This window comes from Eucyclogobius newberryi, unplaced genomic scaffold (genome assembly GCF_026437365.1).
Source record: "Eucyclogobius newberryi isolate DKJ021-1_F unplaced genomic scaffold, fEucNew1.0.hap1 SCAF_25, whole genome shotgun sequence".
NCBI lineage: Eukaryota > Metazoa > Chordata > Actinopteri > Gobiiformes > Gobiidae > Eucyclogobius > Eucyclogobius newberryi.
Window position 1 is genome coordinate 839,686 of NW_027315890.1, and position 23,237 is coordinate 862,922.

General features: G+C 43.1%; 2 protein-coding genes across 3 annotated transcripts in view; both read right to left on the reverse strand.

The window, feature by feature from the left end:
- The window catches only part of ncoa4 (nuclear receptor coactivator 4), a 29,295-nt gene extending 20,631 nt beyond the window's left edge, over nt 1-8,664 (reverse strand). Inside the window, exon 1 of one of the 2 annotated variants that reach the window (XM_072459677.1) lies at nt 1,324-1,416. In XM_072459677.1, the coding sequence (XP_072315778.1) occupies nt 1,324-1,367 (44 nt within the window). In that variant the 5' untranslated portion in view covers nt 1,368-1,416. Of the gene's footprint in view, nt 1-1,323; nt 1,417-8,516 lie in introns of those variants that run through there. The other variant, XM_072459678.1, reaches the window with a different exon arrangement.
- Nucleotides 8,665-11,765: 3,101 nt separating this feature from the next.
- On the reverse strand, nt 11,766-21,677 carry LOC140372547 (deoxycytidine kinase 2-like). Its single transcript, XM_072459679.1, has 8 exons — nt 21,441-21,677; nt 20,119-20,237; nt 18,315-18,395; nt 17,519-17,628; nt 16,829-16,976; nt 14,665-14,780; nt 12,561-12,660; nt 11,766-11,891 (listed from the first exon to the last, which is right to left on the reverse strand). Exons 1-8 carry the CDS (start codon nt 21,514-21,516, stop codon nt 11,865-11,867), a joined length of 777 nt encoding a protein of 258 aa, XP_072315780.1. The 5' UTR covers nt 21,517-21,677; the 3' UTR covers nt 11,766-11,864.
- Between the last annotated feature and the right edge of the window lie 1,560 nt (nt 21,678-23,237).

Consider the following 23,237-nt stretch of genomic DNA (forward strand, 5'->3'; position numbering starts at 1 on the left):
GAACCTTCTGCACACGTCTAAGACACAACACAGAACCTTCTGCACACGTCTAAGACACAACACAGAACCTTCTGCACACGTCTAAGACACAACACAGAACCTTCTGCACACGTCTAAAGACACAACACAGAACCTTCTGCACACGTCTAAGACACAACACAGAACCTTCTGCACACGTCTAAGACACAACACAGAACCTTCTGCACACGTCTGAAGACACAACACAGAACCTTCTGCACACGTCTAAAGACACAACACAGAACCTTCTGCACACGTCTAAGACACAACACAGAACCTTCTGCACACGTCTAAAGACACAACACAGAACCTTCTGCACACGTCTAAGACACAACACAGAACCTTCTGCACACGTCTAAGACACAACACAGAACCTTCTGCACACGTCTAAAGACACAACACAGAACCTTCTGCACACGTCTAAAGACACAACACAGAACCTTCTGCACACGTCTAAAGACACAACACAGAACCTTCTGCACACGTCTAAGACACAACACAGAACCTTCTGCACACGTCTAAGACACAACACAGAACCTTCTGCACACGTCTAAGACACAACACAGAACCTTCTGCACACGTCTAAGACACAACACAGAACCTTCTGCACACGTCTAAAGACACAACACAGAACCTTCTGCACACGTCTAAAGACACAACACAGAACCTTCTGCACACGTCTAAGACACAACACAGAACCTTCTGCACACGTCTAAGACACAACACAGAACCTTCTGCACACGTCTAAGACACAACACAGAACCTTCTGCACACGTCTAAGACACAACACAGAACCTTCTGCACACGTCTAAGACACAACACAGAACCTTCTGCACACGTCTAAAGACACAACACAGAACCTTCTGCACACGTCTAAGACACAACACAGAACCTTCTGCACACGTCTAAAGACACAACACAGAACCTTCTGCACACGTCTAAGACACAACACAGAACCTTCTGCACACGTCTAAGACACAACACAGAACCTTCTGCACACGTCTAAGACACAACACAGAACCTTCTGCACACGTCTAAGACACAACACAGAACCTTCTGCACACGTCTAAAGACACAACACAGAACCTTCTGCACACGTCTAAGACACAACACAGAACCTTCTGCACACGTCTAAGACACAACACAGAACATCATCTGTTTTCTCCCAGAAGCTTTTCTGTTTTCTGAGAAACAGGTCTAAACCCGGTGTTAGGCCGGGTCTAAACCGGGTCCAAACCGGGCCTAACACCGGGCCTAACACCGGGCCTAACACCGGGTCTTAGCCGGGTCCAAACCGGGCCGTACCTCGTGTTTTGGGGCCGGTTCTTGCCTCTGCGCTGCGCCGCCATTTTGTGCCTCTGTCCGTGGCACGTAGCTGCGCGTACACCAGACCTGCGCGCGCACAATCAGCTGAGCGGCCACGTGTGAGCTGTCACGTGGTCATGTATATAACGTGATACGTGATACATATATCATATATATATATTATATATATATGTATGTATATATATACACACATACATATACACATATATATATATATATACACATATACAAAGTGATATAATATGTACATGTACAAAGTGATATAATATATACATGTACTTGTACAAAGTGATATAATATATACATGTACAAAGTGATATAATATATACATGTACTTGTACAAAGTGATATAATATATACTTGTACAAAGTGATATAATAAATACATGTACTTGTACAAAGTGATATGATATATAAGATAAGATAAGATAAGATATTCCTTTATTGTCCCACATGGGGAAATTTCATTGGTGCAACGCAGGTAGATACAGAGGTAGATCCAGAAGAACAGATCACTTATAGGAAGTCTGAAAAACACTTTCAGTAGAAGATCTCCTATAAATAAATAAAAAACTCCCATAGACAAATAAATAAATACATAAATACCATTGCATGTGATCACGACAGTAATTGCACATGAATATGTGTCACGACAGCACATAGATTGCACATGAATTCCAACAGCAATTGCACATATGACAGAATTGCACATCAGTATTAGGTTAGGTCAGTATTGCGAGTGTTCAGTACTAACAGTTTTTTGTTATAAAGTCTAACAGCAGCAGAAGGAAAGACCTACGGAACCTTTCCTTCGCACATCGAGGGTGGATCAGTCTCTCACTGAAGCTGCTCTCCAGAGCGGAGAGAGTGTCCTGCAGGGGACAGAGTGTCCTGCAGGGGACAGAGTGTCCTGCAGGGGGTGACACTCATGGTCCAGCATAGATGTGAATCTAGCCAGGACCCTCCTGTCCCCCACCTCCTGCACCGAGTCCAGAGCACAGCCCAGGACGGAGCTGGACTTCTTGATGACTCTGTCCAGCTTCCTCCTCTCCCTCTCTGTGATGCTGCTGCTCCAGCAGGCCACACCTACAGGAGCTGATGCACCACAGAGTCAGAGAAGGTCTTCAGGAGTGGCCCTGTCACTCCAAAAGACCTGAGTCTCCTCAGGAGGTAGAGCCGACTCTGGCTCTTCCTGTACAGTGCGTCTGTGTTATGAGTCCAGTTCAGTTTGTGGTTCAGATGAACACCCAGGTACTTGTATGAGTCACTCTCTCAATGTCCCGTCCCTGGATGTTCACTGGTGAGGGGGTAGTGGGGTGGCGTCTGCGGAAATCCACCACCATCTCCTTGGTCTTCCCCGCGTTGATGAGGAGGTGGTTCCGCTGACACCAGTCCACAAAGTCCTGCTCCAGTCCTCTGTACTCCGCGTCATCGTCGTCCGTGATGAGTCCGATGATGGCAGAGTCGTCAGAGAACTTCTGCAGGACACAGCTGTCCGTGTCGTGTCTGAAGTCTGCAGTGTAAAGGGTGAAGAGAAAGGGCGCGAGGACAGTGCCCTGGGGCGCCCCCACACTGCAGGTCCGAGTGTCAGACACACAGTTCCGGGCTCTCACAAACTGGGGTCGGTCTGTGAGGTAGTCCAGAATCCACTCTGCCAGGTCGTACTCCACACCAGCCGTCTCCAGCTTGTCCCTCAGGAGCTGATGGTGTTGAAGGCACTGGAGAGATCGAAGAACAGGATCCTCACAGAGCTGCCAGGCTTTTCCAGGTGAGAGAGAGAGCGGTGCAGCAGGGAGATGACGGCGTCCTCCACTCCGATGCCAGACCGATATGCAAACTGCAGCGGGTCCATGGCTGAGCTCACGGTGGAGCGGAGGTGGTCCAGGACCAGCCGCTCCAGTGTCTTCATCAGGTGGGACGTGAGAGCCACTGGCCTGAAGCTGTTGAGGTCTTTGGGGCGCGGTGTCTTAGGCACAGGTACCAGACAGGAGGTCTTCCAGACCTGTGGTACCACCCTCAGCTTCAGGCTCATGTTGAAGACATGCTCCATAACTCCACACAGTTCATCTGCGCAGGACTTAAGGAGCCTGGGGCTGATGCCATCAGGTCCTGCTGCCTTCCTCACTTTAATCCTCTTCAGCTCACTCCTCACCTGTGCTGCTGTGACAGTCAGTGGTTGGCAGGGGGACCGTGTGCTGGGGGGATGGGTGAGTCCAGGCGAAGTGGGGAGCTGATGGTCCGGGGCAGATAAGCGAAGAGGAACAGATGCAGGGCATTGTCCAGCTGTGGAAGAGGGAGCATGCAGCTGTGCAGGGGGAGGGGCGGGTGACCGATCAAACCTCAAGAAGTGAGCATTTAAATCATTCACCCACTGTAGATCCCCCTCTGTCTGGGCAGGGGGGATTTTGAAGCCCGAGATGGTTTTCAGGCTCCTCCACACTCCCTGAATGTTCTTTTGCTGCAGCTGCTCCTCCATCCTCCTCTTGTAGCCGGCCTCAGCCTGCCTGATCTTCCTCCTCAGCTCCTTCTGCACAGTCCTCAGCTCCTCCTTGTTCCCTGACCTGAAGGCTCTCTTCTTCTCCTTCAGCAGAGCCTTCAGTTCACGGTTAATCCATGGCTTGTTGTTTGGAAAACACTGCACCGTCCGGGAGGGAACAATGTTCTCAAAACAGAAGTTGATGTAGTCCTGATGCTCTGTGATGGTGTTGATGTCCTCCCCATGTGGGTCATAAAGCTCAGTCCAGACAGTGGTGCTGAAGCAGTCCCTCAGAGCCTCCTCACTCTCAGCAGACCACATCCTCACCTCACGGGACACCACAGGCTGCCTGCGCACGATGGGTTCATACACAGGCCTCAGATGTACAAGGTTGTGGTCCGAGCTGCCCAGGGGAGGGAGGGGGGAAGAGGAATAAGCCTCCTTGGTGTTGGCAAAAAACAAGTCCAATGTTCTATTCTCTCTGGTGGGGCAGGTAACATACTGGGTGTATGTTGGTAGGACAGAAGAGGGAGAAGCGTGGTTAAAGTCACCAGAGATGAGGAAGAGAGCCTGTGGATGCTGTGTTTGCAGCCTACAAGTGCAGGAGAGCAGTGCTTCACAAGCATTTTCAGCATTGGCAGACGGGGTCACATAGACCGCGATCAAAATCACATGTGAGAACTCCCGGGGCAGATAGTATGGCCTCATGCCAATAGCCAATAGTTCAATATCCTTGCTACATAGCTGCTCCCTCACTGTGCAGTGTTCGGGTTTGGACCAGCTCGTGTTCACATACACCGCGAGACCGCCTCCTCTTTTTTTCCCGGATTCTCTCGTTCTGTCGCCCGCAGCAGATGAAAATTGTCCAAACCTACAATAGAGTCTGGCATTTCTGCTGTTAACCAGGTCTGTGAAAATCAAGACGCTGCTGTCCCTATAAATCCTCTGGGACCGCATGAGGCTCGCTATTTCCGTCATTTTATTTTGAAGGGACCTCACGTTACCCATGACTACGGCGGGAACCGACTTCCTGTTTGTCCCTCTCTTCTCTCTGAGTTTACGTCCAGCCCGTCTGCTTCGTTGCGTTTTCCTTAGGATGTCCGCCGGGATAACGTGACGATCTCCGGGTAAGACGACTGTTCTCCGCAGTTTCATGAGTTCCTCCTTTGTGGAAACGCGGTACGGCGCCGGCCGGGGGGCGGGGCCGGAGCCGGGGGGCGGGGCCGGAGCCGGGGGGCGGGGCCGGAGCCGGGGGGCGGGGCCGGAGCCGGGGGACTCAGAGCCAAGACACATCGCAACGACACGACAAAAACACTCAATCCAGCCGAAAAAAGTCAAAAACAGTTGAATTAAAAAACTATTCCAGCGCGTGTCACTATCGTACAGTAAAATAGAAAAAATATACTAATTATATTTACAAAATATAGGAGATAAAGCACAATAAGTGTGAGAAAGAAGAGAGAGCGTTTACACCGGGCTGCCAGCTGTACCAGCGCCTTATGACGCTTTGTACATGTACAAAGTGATATAATATATACTTGTACTTGTACAAAGTGATATAATATATACATGTACTTGTACAAAGTGATATGATATATACATGTACTTGTACAAAGTGATATGATATATACATGTACTTGTACAAAGTGATATGATATATACTTGTACTTGTACAAAGTGATATGATATATACTTGTACATGTACAAAGTGATATGATATATACTTGTACTTGTACAAAGTGATATAATATATACATGTACAAAGTGATATAATATATACATGTACTTGTACAAAGTGATATGATATATACTTGTACTTGTACAAAGTGATATAATATATACATGTACAAAGTGATATAATATATACATGTACAAAGTGATATGATATATACTTGTACTTGTACAAAGTGATATGATATATACATGTACTTGTACAAAGTGATATGATATATACATGTACTTGTACAAAGTGATATGATATATACATGTACTTGTACAAAGTGATATGATATATACTTGTACATGTACAAAGTGATATGATATATACTTGTACTTGTACAAAGTGATATAATATATACATGTACAAAGTGATATAATATATACATGTACTTGTACAAAGTGATATGATATATACTTGTACATGTACAAAGTGATATGATATATACTTGTACTTGTACAAAGTGATATAATATATACATGTACAAAGTGATATGATATATACATGTACTTGTACAAAGTGATATGATATATACTTGTACTTGTACAAAGTGATATAATATATACATGTACTTGTACAAAGTGATATGATATATACTTGTACTTGTACAAAGTGATATAATATATACATGTACAAAGTGATATAATATATACATGTACATGTACAAAGTGATATGATATATACTTGTACATGTACAAAGTGATATGATATATACTTGTACTTGTACAAAGTGATATGATATATACATGTACTTGTACAAAGTGATATGATATATACTTGTACATGTACAAAGTGATATGATATATACATGTACAAAGTGATATAATATATACATGTACTTGTACAAAGTGATATAATATATACATGTACAAAGTGATATAATATATACATGTACTTGTACAAAGTGATATAATATATACTTGTACTTGTAAAAAGTGATATGATATATACTTGTACAAAGTGATATAATATATACATGTACAAAGTGATATGATATATACTTGTACATGTACAAAGTGATATGATATATACTTGTACATGTACAAAGTGATATAATATATACATGTACTTGTACAAAGTGATATGATATATACTTGTACTTGTACAAAGTGATATAATATATACATGTACAAAGTGATATAATATATACATGTACTTGTACAAAGTGATATAATATATACTTGTACTTGTAAAAAGTGATATGATATATACTTGTACAAAGTGATATAATATATACATGTACAAAGTGATATGATATATACTTGTACGAAGTGATATAATATATACATGTACTTGTACAAAGTGATATAATATATACATGTACTTGTACAAAGTGATATAATATATACATGTACTTGTACAAAGTGATATGATATATACTTGTACAAAGTGATATAATATATACTTGTACTTGTACAAAGTGATATAATATATACATGTACTTGTACAAAGTGATATGATATATACATGTACTTGTACAAAGTGATATGATATATACATGTACTTGTACAAAGTGATATAATATATACATGTACAAAGTGATATAATATATACATGTACTTGTACAAAGTGATATAATATATACTTGTACAAAGTGATATAATATATACTTGTACTTGTACAAAGTGATATAATATATACATGTACTTGTACAAAGTGATATGATATATACATGTACTTGTACAAAGTGATATGATATATACATGTACTTGTACAAAGTGATATGATATATACTTGTACTTGTACAAAGTGATATGATATATACTTGTACTTGTACAAAGTGATATGATATATACATGTACTTGTACAAAGTGATATGATATATACATGTACTTGTACAAATTGATATGATATATACATGTACTTGTACAAAGTGATATGATATATACTTGTACATGTACAAAGTGATATGATATATACTTGTACTTGTACAAAGTGATATGATATATACATGTACTTGTACAAAGTGATATGATATATACATGTACTTGTACAAAGTGATATGATATATACTTGTACATGTACAAAGTGATATGATATATACATGTACTTGTACAAAGTGATATGATATATACTTGTACATGTACAAAGTGATATGATATATACATGTACTTGTACAAAGTGATATGATATATACTTGTACTTGTACAAAGTCCACACAGCTCTGATAAGAAGAGAAGTAAAAACAAAAACATCTGACTCTTTTACAGCCGGTTTATGTCTTTGTGTTTTTATTGTGACAAGTTTGACAAGTCATCACCAAACCTGTCTGACCACAAACCAGGTCTAAACCAGGTCTAAACCAGGTCTAAACCAGGACTAAACCAGGTCTAAACCAGGACTAAACCAGGTCTAAACCAGGTCTAAACCAGGTCTAAACCAGGTCTAAACCAGGTCTAAACCAGGACTAAACCAGGACTAAACCAGGTCTAAACCAGGACTAAACCAGGTCTAAACCAGGTCTAAACCAGGACTAAACCAGGACTAAACCAGGTCTAAACCAGGACTAAACCAGGTCTAAACCAGGACTAAACCAGGTCTAAACCAGGACTAAACCAGGACTAAACCAGGTCTAAACCAGGACTAAACCAGGTCTAAACCAGGACTAAACCAGGTCTAAACCAGGACTAAACCAGGTCTAAACCAGGACTAAACCAGGTCTAAACCAGGACTAAACCAGGTCTAAACCAGGACTAAACCAGGTCTAAACCAGGTCTAAACCAGGACTAAACCAGGTCTAAACCAGGACTAAACCAGGTCTAAACCAGGACTAAACCAGGACTAAACCAGGTCTAAACCAGGTCTAAACCAGGTCTAAACCAGGTCTAAACCAGGTCTAAACCAGGACTAAACCAGGTCTAAACCAGGACTAAACCAGGACTAAACCAGGTCTAAACCAGGACCAGTTCCTGGAGCCCGGGTGCAGGACAAACACACGCCGCCTCTCGCGCTCCTTCAGCGGGCAGAGGCTCACACTCACCCCGGGGCCGGAGGCTCGCAGCGGGGCTCGGGGTTCATGGTGCCGCGGTGACTCGACTCGGTTTGTTCGATTAAACTCGGGAGGTTCCTGGGGAAATGTGGAGCGCGAGGCCGCAGCGGTCACTTTCCTCCAATGTCGGCGTGACGTCACCAGAGGACGGCGAAACAACGCGAGTTAAAACGAGATGTGGAGCCATAACAGACACGAGCGCCTCCTGCGACAGAGCGAGGGAACTGCACCACACTCTGTTGTGCAAGTCTCTCTAAAGGACAGAAGGGGGCGCCAGTGAGGGACAACTTGTACTTCCATTTGTCCCCAGACGTTGTCCCCAGACGTTGTCCCCAGACGTTGTCCCCAGACGTTGTCCCCAGACGTTGGCCCCAGACGTTGGCCCCAGACGTTGGCCCCATATATGGAAATGCCTGGTGTGGTTAAATACAATAGAACATCATCTGCAGCGGGCGACTTTATGCTCCGCCCCATCAATTGTGACGCCATGAATTGTCTTTCATTGTCTCATAAATTGGGCCAATGGTTCCATGTACAAAGCAAACAGGAGGAGACCAGGCACAGCCCTGTCTCACTCCTCTGTCCAGAATCAGTGGGTCATGTGACCATTGATTTTAATTCTCATTGTTTGATGATTTTAAAAAGCCACAAAAACATTTTTTTTTACAATTAATTCTTCTATTTTAAATTTGTTTATTACTTTAAATAAATAAGTCCATACTTATTCTTCCATCTTTGTTTAGTTGTGTTTGTGTGTGTCTCATTGTGTGTAAAGATGGTCTTATGTCCTCTTGTGTCTTTGTGGATTCAGTTTGTTCCGTTCTTTTGGACATAATTGAGGTGAATAAACGATAGTCTCTATGAGGCAGAGTCCAGTCGCTCCTTCAGGGACATGATGTCTTTAGAGCTTTATAACACTCTGAGGTGTGTCTTTAGAGCTTTATACACTCTGAGGTGTGTCTTTAGAGCTTTATACACTCTGAGGTGTGTCTTTAGAGCTTTATACACTCTGAGGTGTGTCTTTAGAGCTTTATAACACTCTGAGGTGTGTCTTTAGAGCTTTATACACTCTGAGGTGTGTCTTTAGAGCTTTATACACTCTGAGGTGTGTCTTTAGAGCTTTATACACTCTGAGGTGTGTCTTTAGAGCTTTATACCGCTCTGAGGTGTGTCTTTAGAGCTTTATACACTCTGAGGTGTGTCTTTAGAGCTTTATACCGCTCTGAGGTGTGTCTTTAGAGCTTTATACACTCTGAGGTGTGTCTTTAGAGCTTTATAACACTCTGAGGTGTGTCTTTAGAGCTTTATACACTCTGAGGTGTGTCTTTAGAGCTTTATACACTCTGAGGTGTGTCTTTAGAGCTTTATACCACTCTGAGATGTGTCTTTAGAGCTTTATACACTCTGAGGTGTGTCTTTAGAGCTTTATAACACTCTGAGGTGTGTCTTTAGAGCTTTATACACTCTGAGGTGTGTCTTTAGAGCTTTATACCACTCTGAGGTGTGTCTTTAGAGCTTTATACCGCTCTGAGGTGTGTCTTTAGAGCTTTATACCACTCTGAGGTGTGTCTTTAGAGCTTTATACCACTCTGAGGTGTGTCTTTAGAGCTTTATACCGCTCTGAGGTGTGTCTTTAGAGCTTTATACCACTCTGAGGTGTGTCTTTAGAGCTTTATACCGCTCTGAGGTGTGTCTTTAGAGCTTTATACCACTCTGAGGTGTGTCTTTAGAGCTTTATACCACTCTGAGGTGTGTCTTTAGAGCTTTATACACTCTGAGGTGTGTCTTTAGAGCTTTATAACACTCTGAGGTGTGTCTTTAGAGCTTTATACACTCTGAGGACCCAGGAGACTAAGGAAGAAACAAAAGATAACGTAGAAGGTTAAAATGACTAAAAATGTAATTTATTATTTGATAGATTTCGGTAAAAAAGAAACACAATGTTCCAAAATGTGGTTAATTAGGGAATAACATAAGATTCATTAAACAGAGATAAACAGAAATAAACTACCGTATTTTCCGGATTATAATTTTTTACATAGATTTTGCCGGAGCGACTTATATGTGATATTTGTTATTTTCACACTGACAACCACAAGAGGGCGCTGTGGGCTCTGAGCGACGCAGAAGAAGAATCTGCACTTCCTCTGGAGTTTGTGGAGTGGTTTACAAAGTGACACAGAGGAAGAAGAATTCAATGGATTTAGTGATTTGGGGTAAAACTGATGCTTTGCTAAATTTGTTAGCATGTTCTTTATGCTATAGTTATCTGAATAACTGTTCATATGTTACGTTAACATACCAGACACTTACCACAGTTCTGTCTGTGCGTCCTGTAGCTGAAGGTGTTAGCGTTAGCATACCTACGCGTCATGTAGCTGAAGGTGTTAGCGTTAGCATACGTACACCGCGTCATGTAGATGAAGGTGTTAGCGTTAGCATACGTACACGGCGTCATGTAGCTGAAGGTGTTAGCGTTAGCATACGTACACGGCGTCATGTAGCTGAAGGTGTTAGCGTTAGCATACCTACGCGTCATGTAGCTGAAGGTGTTAGCGTTAGCATACGTACACCGCGTCATGTAGATGAAGGTGTTAGCGTTAGCATACGTACACGGCGTCATGTAGCTGAAGGTGTTAGCGTTAGCATACGTACACGGCGTCATGTAGCTGAAGGTGTTAGCGTTAGCATACGTACACCGTGTCATGTAGCTGAAGGTGTTAGCGTTAGCATACGTACACCGTGTCATGTAGCTGAAGGTGTTAGCGTTAGCATACGTACACCGTGTCATGTAGCTGAAGGTGTTAGCGTTAGCATACATACACCGTTTCATGTAGCTGATGGTGTTAGCATTAGCATACGTACACCGTGTCATGTAGCTGAAGGTGTTAGCGTTAGCATACGTACACCGTGTCATGTAGCTGAAGGTGTTAGCGTTAGCATACGTACACCGTGTCATGTAGCTGAAGGTGTTAGCGTTAGCATACGTACACCGTGTCATGTAGCTGAAGGTGTTAGCGTTAGCATACGTACACCGCGTCATGTAGCTGAAGGTGTTAGCGTTAGCATACGTATCCTCAGTTATAGTTGTTGTTTGAAGTGTGTTTCGTGTTCTTGTGTGTGAGGCGTTCTGGATCCAGCTGGACCAGGTCCAGGGAGGGCGGGTCCAGGGAGGGCAGGAGGCGTGTCCAGGGAGGGCGGGTCCAGGGAGGGTGGGACAGGGTCCAGTCGTGTCTCAGTTTGAGCCGTTTTAGAGCCAGTTGTGAAGGACAAAGTTTACAGAATGTAGTGACCAATCAGAACGCAGCTTCAGTCTCGAGGGATGTGATTGGTCGGATCCTAAAGCGTGGACAGGAAGTCTTTCACCTGAAACACAAACGAAAATGAGATCAGCCCAAGATTTAGCCACGCCACATACTTTATATTATAGTACTTTAGTACAATATATACAGTACATGTAGTCCATTATATACTGTACTACAGTACATGCAGTCCTTCATATACTGTACTACAGTACAGTAATAGCAGTATTAGTAGTAATAGTATCAGACACAGTAGTAGTAATAGCAGTATTAGTAGTAGTAGTATCAGACACAGTAGTAGTAATAGCAGTATTAGTAGTAGTAGTATCAGACACAGTAGTAGTAATAGCAGTATTAGTAATAATAGTATCAGACACAGTAGTAGTAATAGCAGTAATAGTAGTAATAGTATCAGACACAGTAGTAGTAATAGCAGTATTAGTAGTAGTAGTATCAGACACAGTAGTAGTAATAGCAGTATTAGTAGTAGTAGTATCAGACACAGTGGTAGTAATAGCAGTATTAGTAGTAGTAGTATCAGACACAGTAGTAGTAATAGCAGTATTAGTAGTAATAGTATCAGACACAGTAGTAGTAATAGCAGTATTAGTAGTAGTAGTATCAGACACAGTAGTAGTAATAGCAGTATTAGTAGTAGTAGTATCAGACACAGTAGTAGTAATAGCAGTATTCGTAGTAATAGTATCAGACACAGTAGTAGTAGTACAAGTACCTTGTCCATCAGGTCTTGCTGTTGGATTGTGTCGTTCTTGAAGTCCTGGTCCACGTCCAGGACTAAAACGGGGACGTGGTTCAGATACTCACAGTCCAGCCTGGACACAAGAGCGTGGACACTATAGAAACTGCAAGTACCATGTGTACATACACAAGCACAGGTACCAGTGAGTACCAGTGAGTACCAGTACCAGTAAGTGACAGCACCAGTAAGTGACAGCACCAGTAAGTGACAGTACCAGTACCAGTAAGTGACAGCACCAGTAAGTGACAGCACCAGTAAGTGACAGCACCAGTACCAGTAAGTGACAGCACCAGTACCAGTAAGTGACAGCACCAGTAAGTGACAGCACCAGTACCAGTAAGTGACAGCACCAGTAAGTGACAGCACCAGTACCAGTAAGTGACAGCACCAGTACCAGTAAGTGACAGCACCAGTACCAGTAAGTGACAGCACCAGTAAGTGACAGCACCAGTACCAGTAAGTGACAGCACCAGTAAGTGACAGCACCAGTAAGTGACAGCACCAGTACCAGTAAGTGACAGCACCAGTACCAGTAAGTGACAGCACCAGTACCAGTAAGTGACAGCACCAGTAAGTGACAGCACCAGTAAGTGACAGCACCAGTACCAGTAAGTGACAGCACCAGTAAGTGACAGCACCAGTAAGTGACAGCACCAGTACCAGTAAGTGACAGCACCAGTAAGTGACAGCACCAGTAAGTGACAGCACCAGTAAGTGACAGCACCAGTAAGTGACAGCACCAGTAAGTGACAGTACCAGTAAGTGACAGTACCAGTAAGTGACAGCACCAGTACCAGTAAGTGACAGCACCAGTAAGTGACAGCACCAGTAAGTGACAGCACCAGTACCAGTAAGTGACAGCACCAGTAAGTGACAGCACCAGTAAGTGACAGCACCAGTAAGTGACAGTACCAGTAAGTGACAGCACCAGTACCAGTAAGTGACAGCACCAGTAAGTGACAGCACCAGTAAGTGACAGCACCAGTACCAGTAAGTGACAGCACCAGTACCAGTAAGTGACAGCACCAGTACCAGTAAGTGACAGCACCAGTAAGTGACAGCACCAGTACCAGTAAGTGACAGCACCAGCAAGTGACAGCACCAGTACCAGTAAGTGACAGCACCAGTACCAGTAAGTGACAGCACCAGTAAGTGACAGTACCAGTAAGTGACAGTACCAGTAAGTGACAGCACCAGTACCAGTAAGTGACAGCACCAGTAAGTGACAGCACCAGTAAGTGACAGCACCAGTACCAGTAAGTGACAGCACCAGTAAGTGACAGCACCAGTAAGTGACAGCACCAGTAAGTGACAGCACCAGTACCAGTAAGTGACAGCACCAGTAAGTGACAGCACCAGTACCAGTAAGTGAGAGCACCAGTAAGTGACAGCACCAGTACCAGTAAGTGACAGCACCAGTAAGTGACAGCACCAGTAAGTGACAGCACCAGCACCAGTAAGTGACAGCACCAGCAAGTGACAGCACCAGTAAGTGACAGCACCAGTACCAGTAAGTGACAGCACCAGTACCAGTAAGTGACAGTACCAGTAAGTGACAGCACCAGTAAGTGACAGCACCAGTACCAGTAAGTGACAGCACCAGTAAGTGACAGCACCACAGCACCAGTACCAGTAAGTGACAGCACCAGTACCAGTAAGTGACAGCACCAGTAAGTGACAGCACCAGTAAGTGACAGCACCAGTACCAGTAAGTGACAGCACCAGTACCAGTAAGTGACAGCACCAGTACCAGTAAGTGAAAGTACCAGTAAGTGACAGCACCAGTAAGTGACAGCACCAGTAAGTGACAGCACCAGTACCAGTAAGTGACAGCACCAGTACCAGTAAGTGACAGCACCAGTACCAGTAAGTGAAAGTACCAGTAAGTGACAGCACCAGTAAGTGACAGCACCAGTACCAGTAAGTGAAAGTACCAGTAAGTGACAGCACCAGTAAGTGACAGCACCAGTAAGTGACAGCACCAGTACCAGTAAGTGACAGCACCAGTACCAGTAAGTGACAGCACCAGTAAGTGACAGCACCAGTAAGTAGAAGTAGAAGTATTCTTCTCGTGTACCTGAGGTTCCTGTGGTAGAGCCAGGCCTCGTGTTTGAAGTGCAGTTGTTCCAGATACTCCAGAGGAATGTCCTGCTCCTCCTCTCGACCTCTGTGAAGTAACCTCTGCATACAGCGCTAAGAAGTACACACATGTACACTATAATACACAGACAGCGCTAAGAAGTACACACATGTACACTATAATACACAGACAGCGCTAAGAAGTACACACAAGTACACTATAATACACAGACAGCGCTAAGAAGTACACACATGTACACTATAATACACATACAGCGCTAAGAAGTACACACATGTACACTATAATACACAGACAGCGCTAAGAAGTACACACATGTACACTATAATACACAGACAGCGCTAAGAAGTACACACATGTACACTATAATACACAGACAGCGCTAAGAAGTACACACAAGTACACTATAATACACAGACAGCGCTAAGAAGTTCACACAAGTACACTATAATACACAGACAGCGCTAAGAAGTACACACAAGTACACTATAATACACAGACAGCGCTAAGAAGTACACACATGTACACTATAATACACATACAGCGCTAAGAAGTACACACAAGTACACTATAATACACAGACAGCGCTAAGAAGTACACACATGTACACTATAATACACATACAGCACTAAGAAGTACACACATGTACACTATAATACACATACATCGCTAAGAAGTACACACATGTACACTATAATACACAGACAGCGCTAAGAAGTACACACATGTACACTATAATACACATACAGCGCTAAGAAGTACACACATGTACACTATAATACACATACAGCGCTAAGAAGTACACACATGTACACTATAATACACATACAGCGCTAAGAAGTACACACACACATGTACACTATAATACACATACAGCGCTAAGAAGTACACACATGTACACTATAATACACAGACAGCACTAAGAAGTACACACATGTACACTATAATACACAGACAGCGCTAAGAAGTACACACATGTACACTATAATACACATACAGCGCTAAGAAGTACACACATGTACACTATAATACACATACAGCACTAAGAAGTACACACATGTACACTATAATACACAGACAGCGCTAAGAAGTACACACATGTACACTATAATACACAGACAGCGCTAAGAAGTACACACATGTACACTATAATACACAGACAGCACTAAGAAGTACACACAAGTACACTATAATACACAGACAGCACTAAGAAGTACACACATGTACACTATAATACACATACAGCACTAAGAAGTACACACATGTACACTATAATACACATACAGCGCTAAGAAGTACACACATGTACACTATAATACACATACAGCACTAAGAAGTACACACATGTACACTATAATACACAGACAGCACTAAGAAGTACACACATGTACACTATAATACACATACTATTACAACATGTATGAGTGAATTAATGAAGCCTTGTTAGGAGACATTAGAAGAGTCATTAGTGTGGAGTGAATGAGGGGTCAGGAGGGTGGAGGGGTCAGGAGTGAGTGAGGGGTCAGGAGTGAATGACGTGTCAGGAGTGAATGAGGGGCCAGGAGGGTGGAGTGAATGAGGGGTCAAGGGTCAAGAGTGAATGAGGGGTCAGGAGTGAATGAGGGGTCAGGAGGGTGGAGTGAATGAGGGGTCAAGGGTCAAGAGTGAATGAGGGGTCAGGAGGGTGGAGGGGTCAGGAGTGAGTGAGGGGTCAGGAGTGAATGACGTGTCAGGAGTGAATGAGGGGCCAGGAGGGTGGAGTGAATGAGGGGTCAAGGGTCAAGAGTGAATGAGGGGTCAGGAGTGAATGAGGGGTCAGGAGGGTGGAGTGAATGAGGGGTCAAGGGTCAAGAGTGAATGAGGGGTCAGGAGTGAATGAGGGGTCAGGAGGGTGGAGTGAATGAGGGGTCAGGAGGGTGGAGTGAATGAGGGGTCAGGAGGGTGGAGTGAATGAGGGGTCAAGGGTCAAGAGTGAATGAGGGGTCAGGAGTGAATGAGGGGTCAGGAGTGTGGAGTGAATGAGGGGTCAGGAGGGTGGAGTGAATGAGGGGTCAGGAGGGTGGAGTGAATGAGGGGTCAGGAGGGTGGAGTGAATGAGGGGTCAGGAGGGTGGAGTGAATGAGGGGTCAGGAGTGTTACTGACCTGTGGCTGTGCTCTCAGGTACACGATGGCGTCCAGGTTTAAGTCTGGATTGAACTGGTCCAGGATCCACTGGTGCCAGTCCTGATAAACTGACCACTCAGTGTCAGTGATAGAGCCGCTCTCCAACAGAGACGACGCAAACACATATCTGCAGAGAAAGACCTGGTTTAGTCCTGGTTTAGTCCTGGTCTAGTCCTGGTTTAGTCCTGGTCTAGTCCTGGTCTAGTCCTGGTCTAGTCCTGGTCTAGTCCTGGTTTAGTCCTGGTCTAGTCCTGGTTTAGTCCTGGTCTAGTCCTGGTTTAGTCCTGGTTTAGTCCTGGTTTAGTCCTGGTTTGGTCCTGGTTTAGTCCTGGTTTAGACGTGGTTTAGTCTTGGTCTAGTCCTGGTCTAGTCCTGGTTTAGTCCTGGTTTAGTCCTGGTTTAGTCCTGGTTTAGTCCTGGTTTAGTCCTGGTTTAGTCCTGGTCTAGTCCTGGTCTAGTCCTGGTCTAGGGCTTACTTAGACTTATTATTACACTGCCATTGCAGTCTCATTGCAGTGTTATTACAGCGCTATTACAGTGCCAGTGCAGTGCCAGCACCATTACAGTGTTATTACAGCGTTATTACAGTGTTATTACAGTGCCAGCGCCATTACAGTGTTATTACAGCGTTATTACAGTAATATTACAGTGCCAGTGCAGTGTTATTACCTGTCAGAATACACGGATTGCTCATAAAACTGCACAGGTTTGTCAGATTCCAGCAGTTTCACAGATGGCGGCTGAAGCTGAGAGCGAACTCTGCTCAGACACGCAAACGACTGAAAGAAAGCAGTAGTACTATACTGTAGTATTATACTATAGCAGTAGTACTGTAGTATTACACTGTAGTATTATACTATAGCAGTAGTACTGTAGTATTACACTGTAGTATTATACTATAGCAGTAGTACTGTAGTATTACACTGTAGTATTATACTATAGCAGTAGTACTGTAGTATTACACTGTAGTATTATACTATAGCAGTAGTACTGTAGTATTACACTGTAGTATTATACTATAGCAGTAGTACTGTAGTATTACACTGTAGTATTATACTATAGCAGTAGTACTGTAGTATTACACTGTAGTATTATACTATAGCAGTAGTACTGTAGTATTACACTGTAGTATTATACTATAGCAGTAGTACTGTAGTATTATACTATAGCAGTAGTACTGTAGTATTACACTGTAGTATTATACTATAGCAGTAGTACTGTAGTATTACACTGTAGTATTATACTATAGCAGTAGTACTGTAGTATTACACTGTAGTATTATAACATAGCAGTAGTACTGTAGTATTACACTGTGGTATTATACTATAGCAGTAGTACTGTAGTATTACACTGTAGTATTATACTATAGCAGTAGTACTGTAGTATTATACTATAGCAGTAGTACTGTAGTATTATACTATAGCAGTAGTACTGTAGTATTATACTATAGCAGAAGTATTTGTACCTGGAAAGTGTAGGACCAGCGTGTGGGTTTACTGTAGAGCATCTGCAGCAGGTTTCCTCCTTTCTGAGAAGAACTCAGCTCCTGAAACACACGGAAATAAAACAGTAAATATAGCCGCAAGCGGCAATGATCGGCCCTCGCTACGCCGCCGCCACGCCGCAAGAGGAGGGGGCGTGGCTAACGCGCCCCAATTGTCCTTTTATTACATCTACTGCTGAATCTGTGACGCTGTCACATCTTCTCCCCTTTGTTTTACATCAAAAAGACATTTTATTTTGAATTCTTGGCAAAATGTGCGGCTCTGCCGCACAGACACCGTGACTCTTTGAATAAAAATGTGGATAACTTTTGATGGTCCTGAAGATGAGTCTCACCACATTTCAGGTTAAACGGGCTAAAGCCCTGAGGGGGAGGAGTCTGTGAAAGTATAAAGTGTAAACATGTTCTGGCGATTTCCCCATTGGAATAACATGGGAGGTTTTGGTCATCGCTACGGCAACGACATAACAATTATGACATGAGTCATTGACTTTTTTGATGGGGCCAAAATTGAGTTTTGTGTCAAATTTCATATAATTTCGCAAAACTAAACATTTAACCTCCATATAAAATCTGTAGGGGGCGCTGTGGCGCCAAATTAATTTATTTCACTTCAAGTAGGTTTAGGGCAAAGAGTTTAACAACTGATTATAATTTGACTTAATTCGGACTTTATCTGCGCAAACGCCAGAAATGTTAAATTTGGGAGATTTCTGAAATTCTAGCTAAAGTTTGCGGCTTCGCCCAAACCCACAGAAACTGTGACAGGGTCAATGTCATTTGGATAACTTTTGATGTCCCACTCCTCAGTAGCATTTTCACCAAATTTCAGCTTTTTAGGGCCAACGCCCTGGGAGGAGTTCGTAAAAGTACGACGTTTGGAAAAACTCCAAAGTCATGTTTAGTCATTTTTGAAGCAATATGGCCGACATTTGGTTGGGCGGACGGCGTTGCCGTGATAATATTTTTTACTTCTCTTGTCACCATCTACCTCTGCGCCAAATTTCATGATTCTACGATCAGATTTTTTTTGGGTCATTTCCCATCTCTCAATGCATTTTTGGTACATTTGGGGCTGACGCGCCAATTCTTTTAATTTTAGAAAAAGGAAATAGCCAGAATGTAGAGGCACGATTTTTAGAGGTGTGAACATTTTTGTGACTTTTCGTCAATGTCACTGGGTGAAAAATAGGGGGCGTGTCCCGAGAAGAAGAGAAGAATAATATTCCGATGCGAAAACAATGTTTCCCATTTTCCAAATATCATAAACTATACATTTTCGGAAAGCGCTCGCGCTTTCCTACCTCATGGTGTGGGTCCCTGGTCACTGACGGGTACTTTCGTTCATTTTGAGTGGGCTCCGCCCACTTTGTGTTTTTGGCCCTCAAAACAGTAATAATGTTACATTTTTGCATCACATGTTTATATGAACGGAACATGCAAGAGATGGAACGTATTCATGAGACACTTAGAGCAAATGAGTGCTTTATATGGGGATGACGACCGCTCATCTCAATGTAAAGTGCTCGTTTAGTGCCACTTTTGCACCGGCTTCGTCCGTTTACAACGGTAATGTTCCATTTTACTACAACTAATTAGTCTGCACGGGGCGTGTCTGAGTGAAGGAGTGCGTTAGTGAGTGTTTGGAAGTGGGCGAGCGCTTCGAGCTCGATTTTGTGCGCACTACGTGCACTTTCGCAGCCGTGGAGATTAATAGGCCTCTCGCAGCTTGTGGCGCTCGGGCCTAATAACAGTATATTCTTACCTCATAAATATTCTCTCTGTCAGTTTGGACGTTGCACCACTTTGCGATGGGTTCAGGGATCACTTCCCACTCTGCACAAGTGTCCTCCAAGAGACGCACAAAGGTGGACTTCCCCGCCGCTAACACACACACACACACACACACACACACACACACACACACACACACACACACACACACACACACACACACAAACAAACAACACACACACACACACAAAAACATACAACACACACAAACAAACATACAACACACATATACACACACACACACACAAACAAACATACAACACACATATACACACACACACACACACAAACAAACATACAACACACACAAACAAACATACAACACACATATACACACACACACACACACACAAACAAACATACAACACACAACACACACAAACAAACATACAACACACATATACACACACAAACAAACATACAACACACAACACAAACAAACATACAACACACATATACACACACACACACACAAACAAACATACAACACACACACACACACACATACACACATACAACACACACACACAAACAAACAAACATACAACACAAACACACAAACATACAACACAAACACACAAACAAACATACAACACACACACACACATACAACACACACACATATACAACACACACACACATACAACACACACACATACAATACACACACATATACAACACACACACACATACAACACACACACACACATACAATACACACACATATACAACACACACACACATACAACACACACACACACATACAATACACACACATATACAACACACACACACACATACAACACACACACACACACAAACAAACATACAACACACACACATATACAACACACACACACACACATACACAAACAAACATACAACACACACACATATACAACACACACACACACACATACAACACACACACACACAAACAAACATACAACACACATACACAAACACACACATACAACACACACAAACAAACAAAACACACACACACACACAAAACAAACATACAACACACACACTTTAATGACTAAATCATGATTAAATACAGTTTAATCATTATAGTTTGTGACGTAAAGTCAATATAAAGCGCGTTCTCTGATCGGACTTTTCAATCACATTTTCATGACATTTTCATGACATTTTCATGACATTTTCATGACATTTCAGAGGTAAACATCAGGATTTGGCGCCCTCTCTCTCCGCCACACACCGGGCCGGTCACGGAGACTAAAGCGTGTCTAAGATGAGCTGAAATAACAGATCAAGAGCTAAACTCACCGATGTTGCCCTCGATGGAAATCTTCCGGTGTTTCCTGGACTCGGAGCTCCGCGCTCTCTTCGGGGGAGTCGCCATGTCTGTGCCCGGGCTCGCGGCTCTTTCCGCGGGATGGAGCTGCGCCTGGAGCCGGGGGAGTTTCTGGTTCTGTTTGCGCTGCGTGTCCTGGGTCAGGGGTCAGGGGTCAGGGGTCACGGGTCACGGGTCACGGGTCAGTGTTTGGTTCTGTCTTGCGTCTGAAGCAGAAAAGCGCAGAATCAACTGTGCTCAAACTGAAACCGCGCGCGCCTGACGTCATATCCACTTCCGGTGAACGAGGCGGTCACTTCCGGTGTATTTGGGGACACATACGTATAATAATAATACGTTTGTTTGTTTGTTTGTTTGTTTGTTTGTTTGTTTGTCCAGCTCAGGCCCTGTGTTCACTTTGATGTTAAGGTCTAAAGACACACCTCAGTGTGGTATAAAGCTCTAAAGAAACACCTCAGAGTGTTATAAAGCTCTAAAGACACACCTCAGAGTGTTATAAAGCTCTAAAGACACACCTCAGAGTGTTATAAAGCTCTAAAGAAACACCTCAGAGTGTTATAAAGCTCTAAAGACACACCTCAGAGTGTTATAAAGCTCTAAAGAAACACCTCAGTGTGGTATAAAGCTCTAAAGAAACACCTCAGAGTGTTATAAAGCTCTAAAGACACACCTCAGAGTGTTATAAAGCTCTAAAGACACACCTCAGAGTGTATAAAGCTCTAAAGACACACCTCAGAGTGTATAAAGATCTAAAGACACACCTCAGAGTGTATAAAGCTCTAAAGACACACCTCAGAGTGTATAAAGCTCTAAAGAAACACCTCAGAGTGTTATAAAGCTCTAAAGACACACCACAGAGTGTAGAAAGCTCTAAAGACACACCTCAGAGTGTTATAAAGCTCTAAAGACACACCTCAGAGTGTATAGAGCTCTAAAGACACACCTCAGAGTGTATAGAGCTCTAAAGACACACCTCAGAGTGTATAAAGCTCTAAAGACACACCTCAGAGTGTATAAAATTCTAAAGACACATCTCAGAGTAGTATAAAGCTCTAAAGACACACCTCAAAGTGTATAAAGCTCTAAAGACACACCTCAGAGTGTATAAAGCTCTAAAGACACACCTCAGAGTGTATAAAGCTCTAAAGACACACCTCAGAGTGTATAAAACTCTAAAGACACACATCAGATTGGTATAAAGCTCTAAAGACACACCTCAGAGTGGTGTTAAGCTCTAAAGACACACCAAAGAGTGTATAAAGCTCTAAAGACACACCTCAGAGTGTATAAAGCTCTAAAGACACACCTCAGAGTGATATAAAGCTCTAAAGACACACCTCATAGTGTATAAAGCTCTAAAGACACACCTCATAGTGTATAAAGCTCTAAAGACACACCTCAGAGTGTATAAAGCTCTAAAGACACACCTCAGAGTGGTATAAAGCTCTAAAGACACACCTCAGAGTGTATAAAGCTCTAAAGACACACCTCAGAGTGTATAAAGCTCTAAAGACACACCTCAGAGTGTATAAAGCTCTAAAGACACACATCAGAGTGGTATAAAGCTCTAAAGACACACCTCAGAGTGGTGTTAAGCTCTAAAGACGCACCTAAGAGTGTATGAAGCTCTAAAGACACACCTCAGAGCGTATAAAACTCTAAAGACACACATCAGATTGGTATAAAGCTCTAAAGACACACCTCAGAGTGGTGTTAAGCTCTAAAGACACACCAAAGAGTGTATAAAGCTCTAAAGACACACCTCAGAG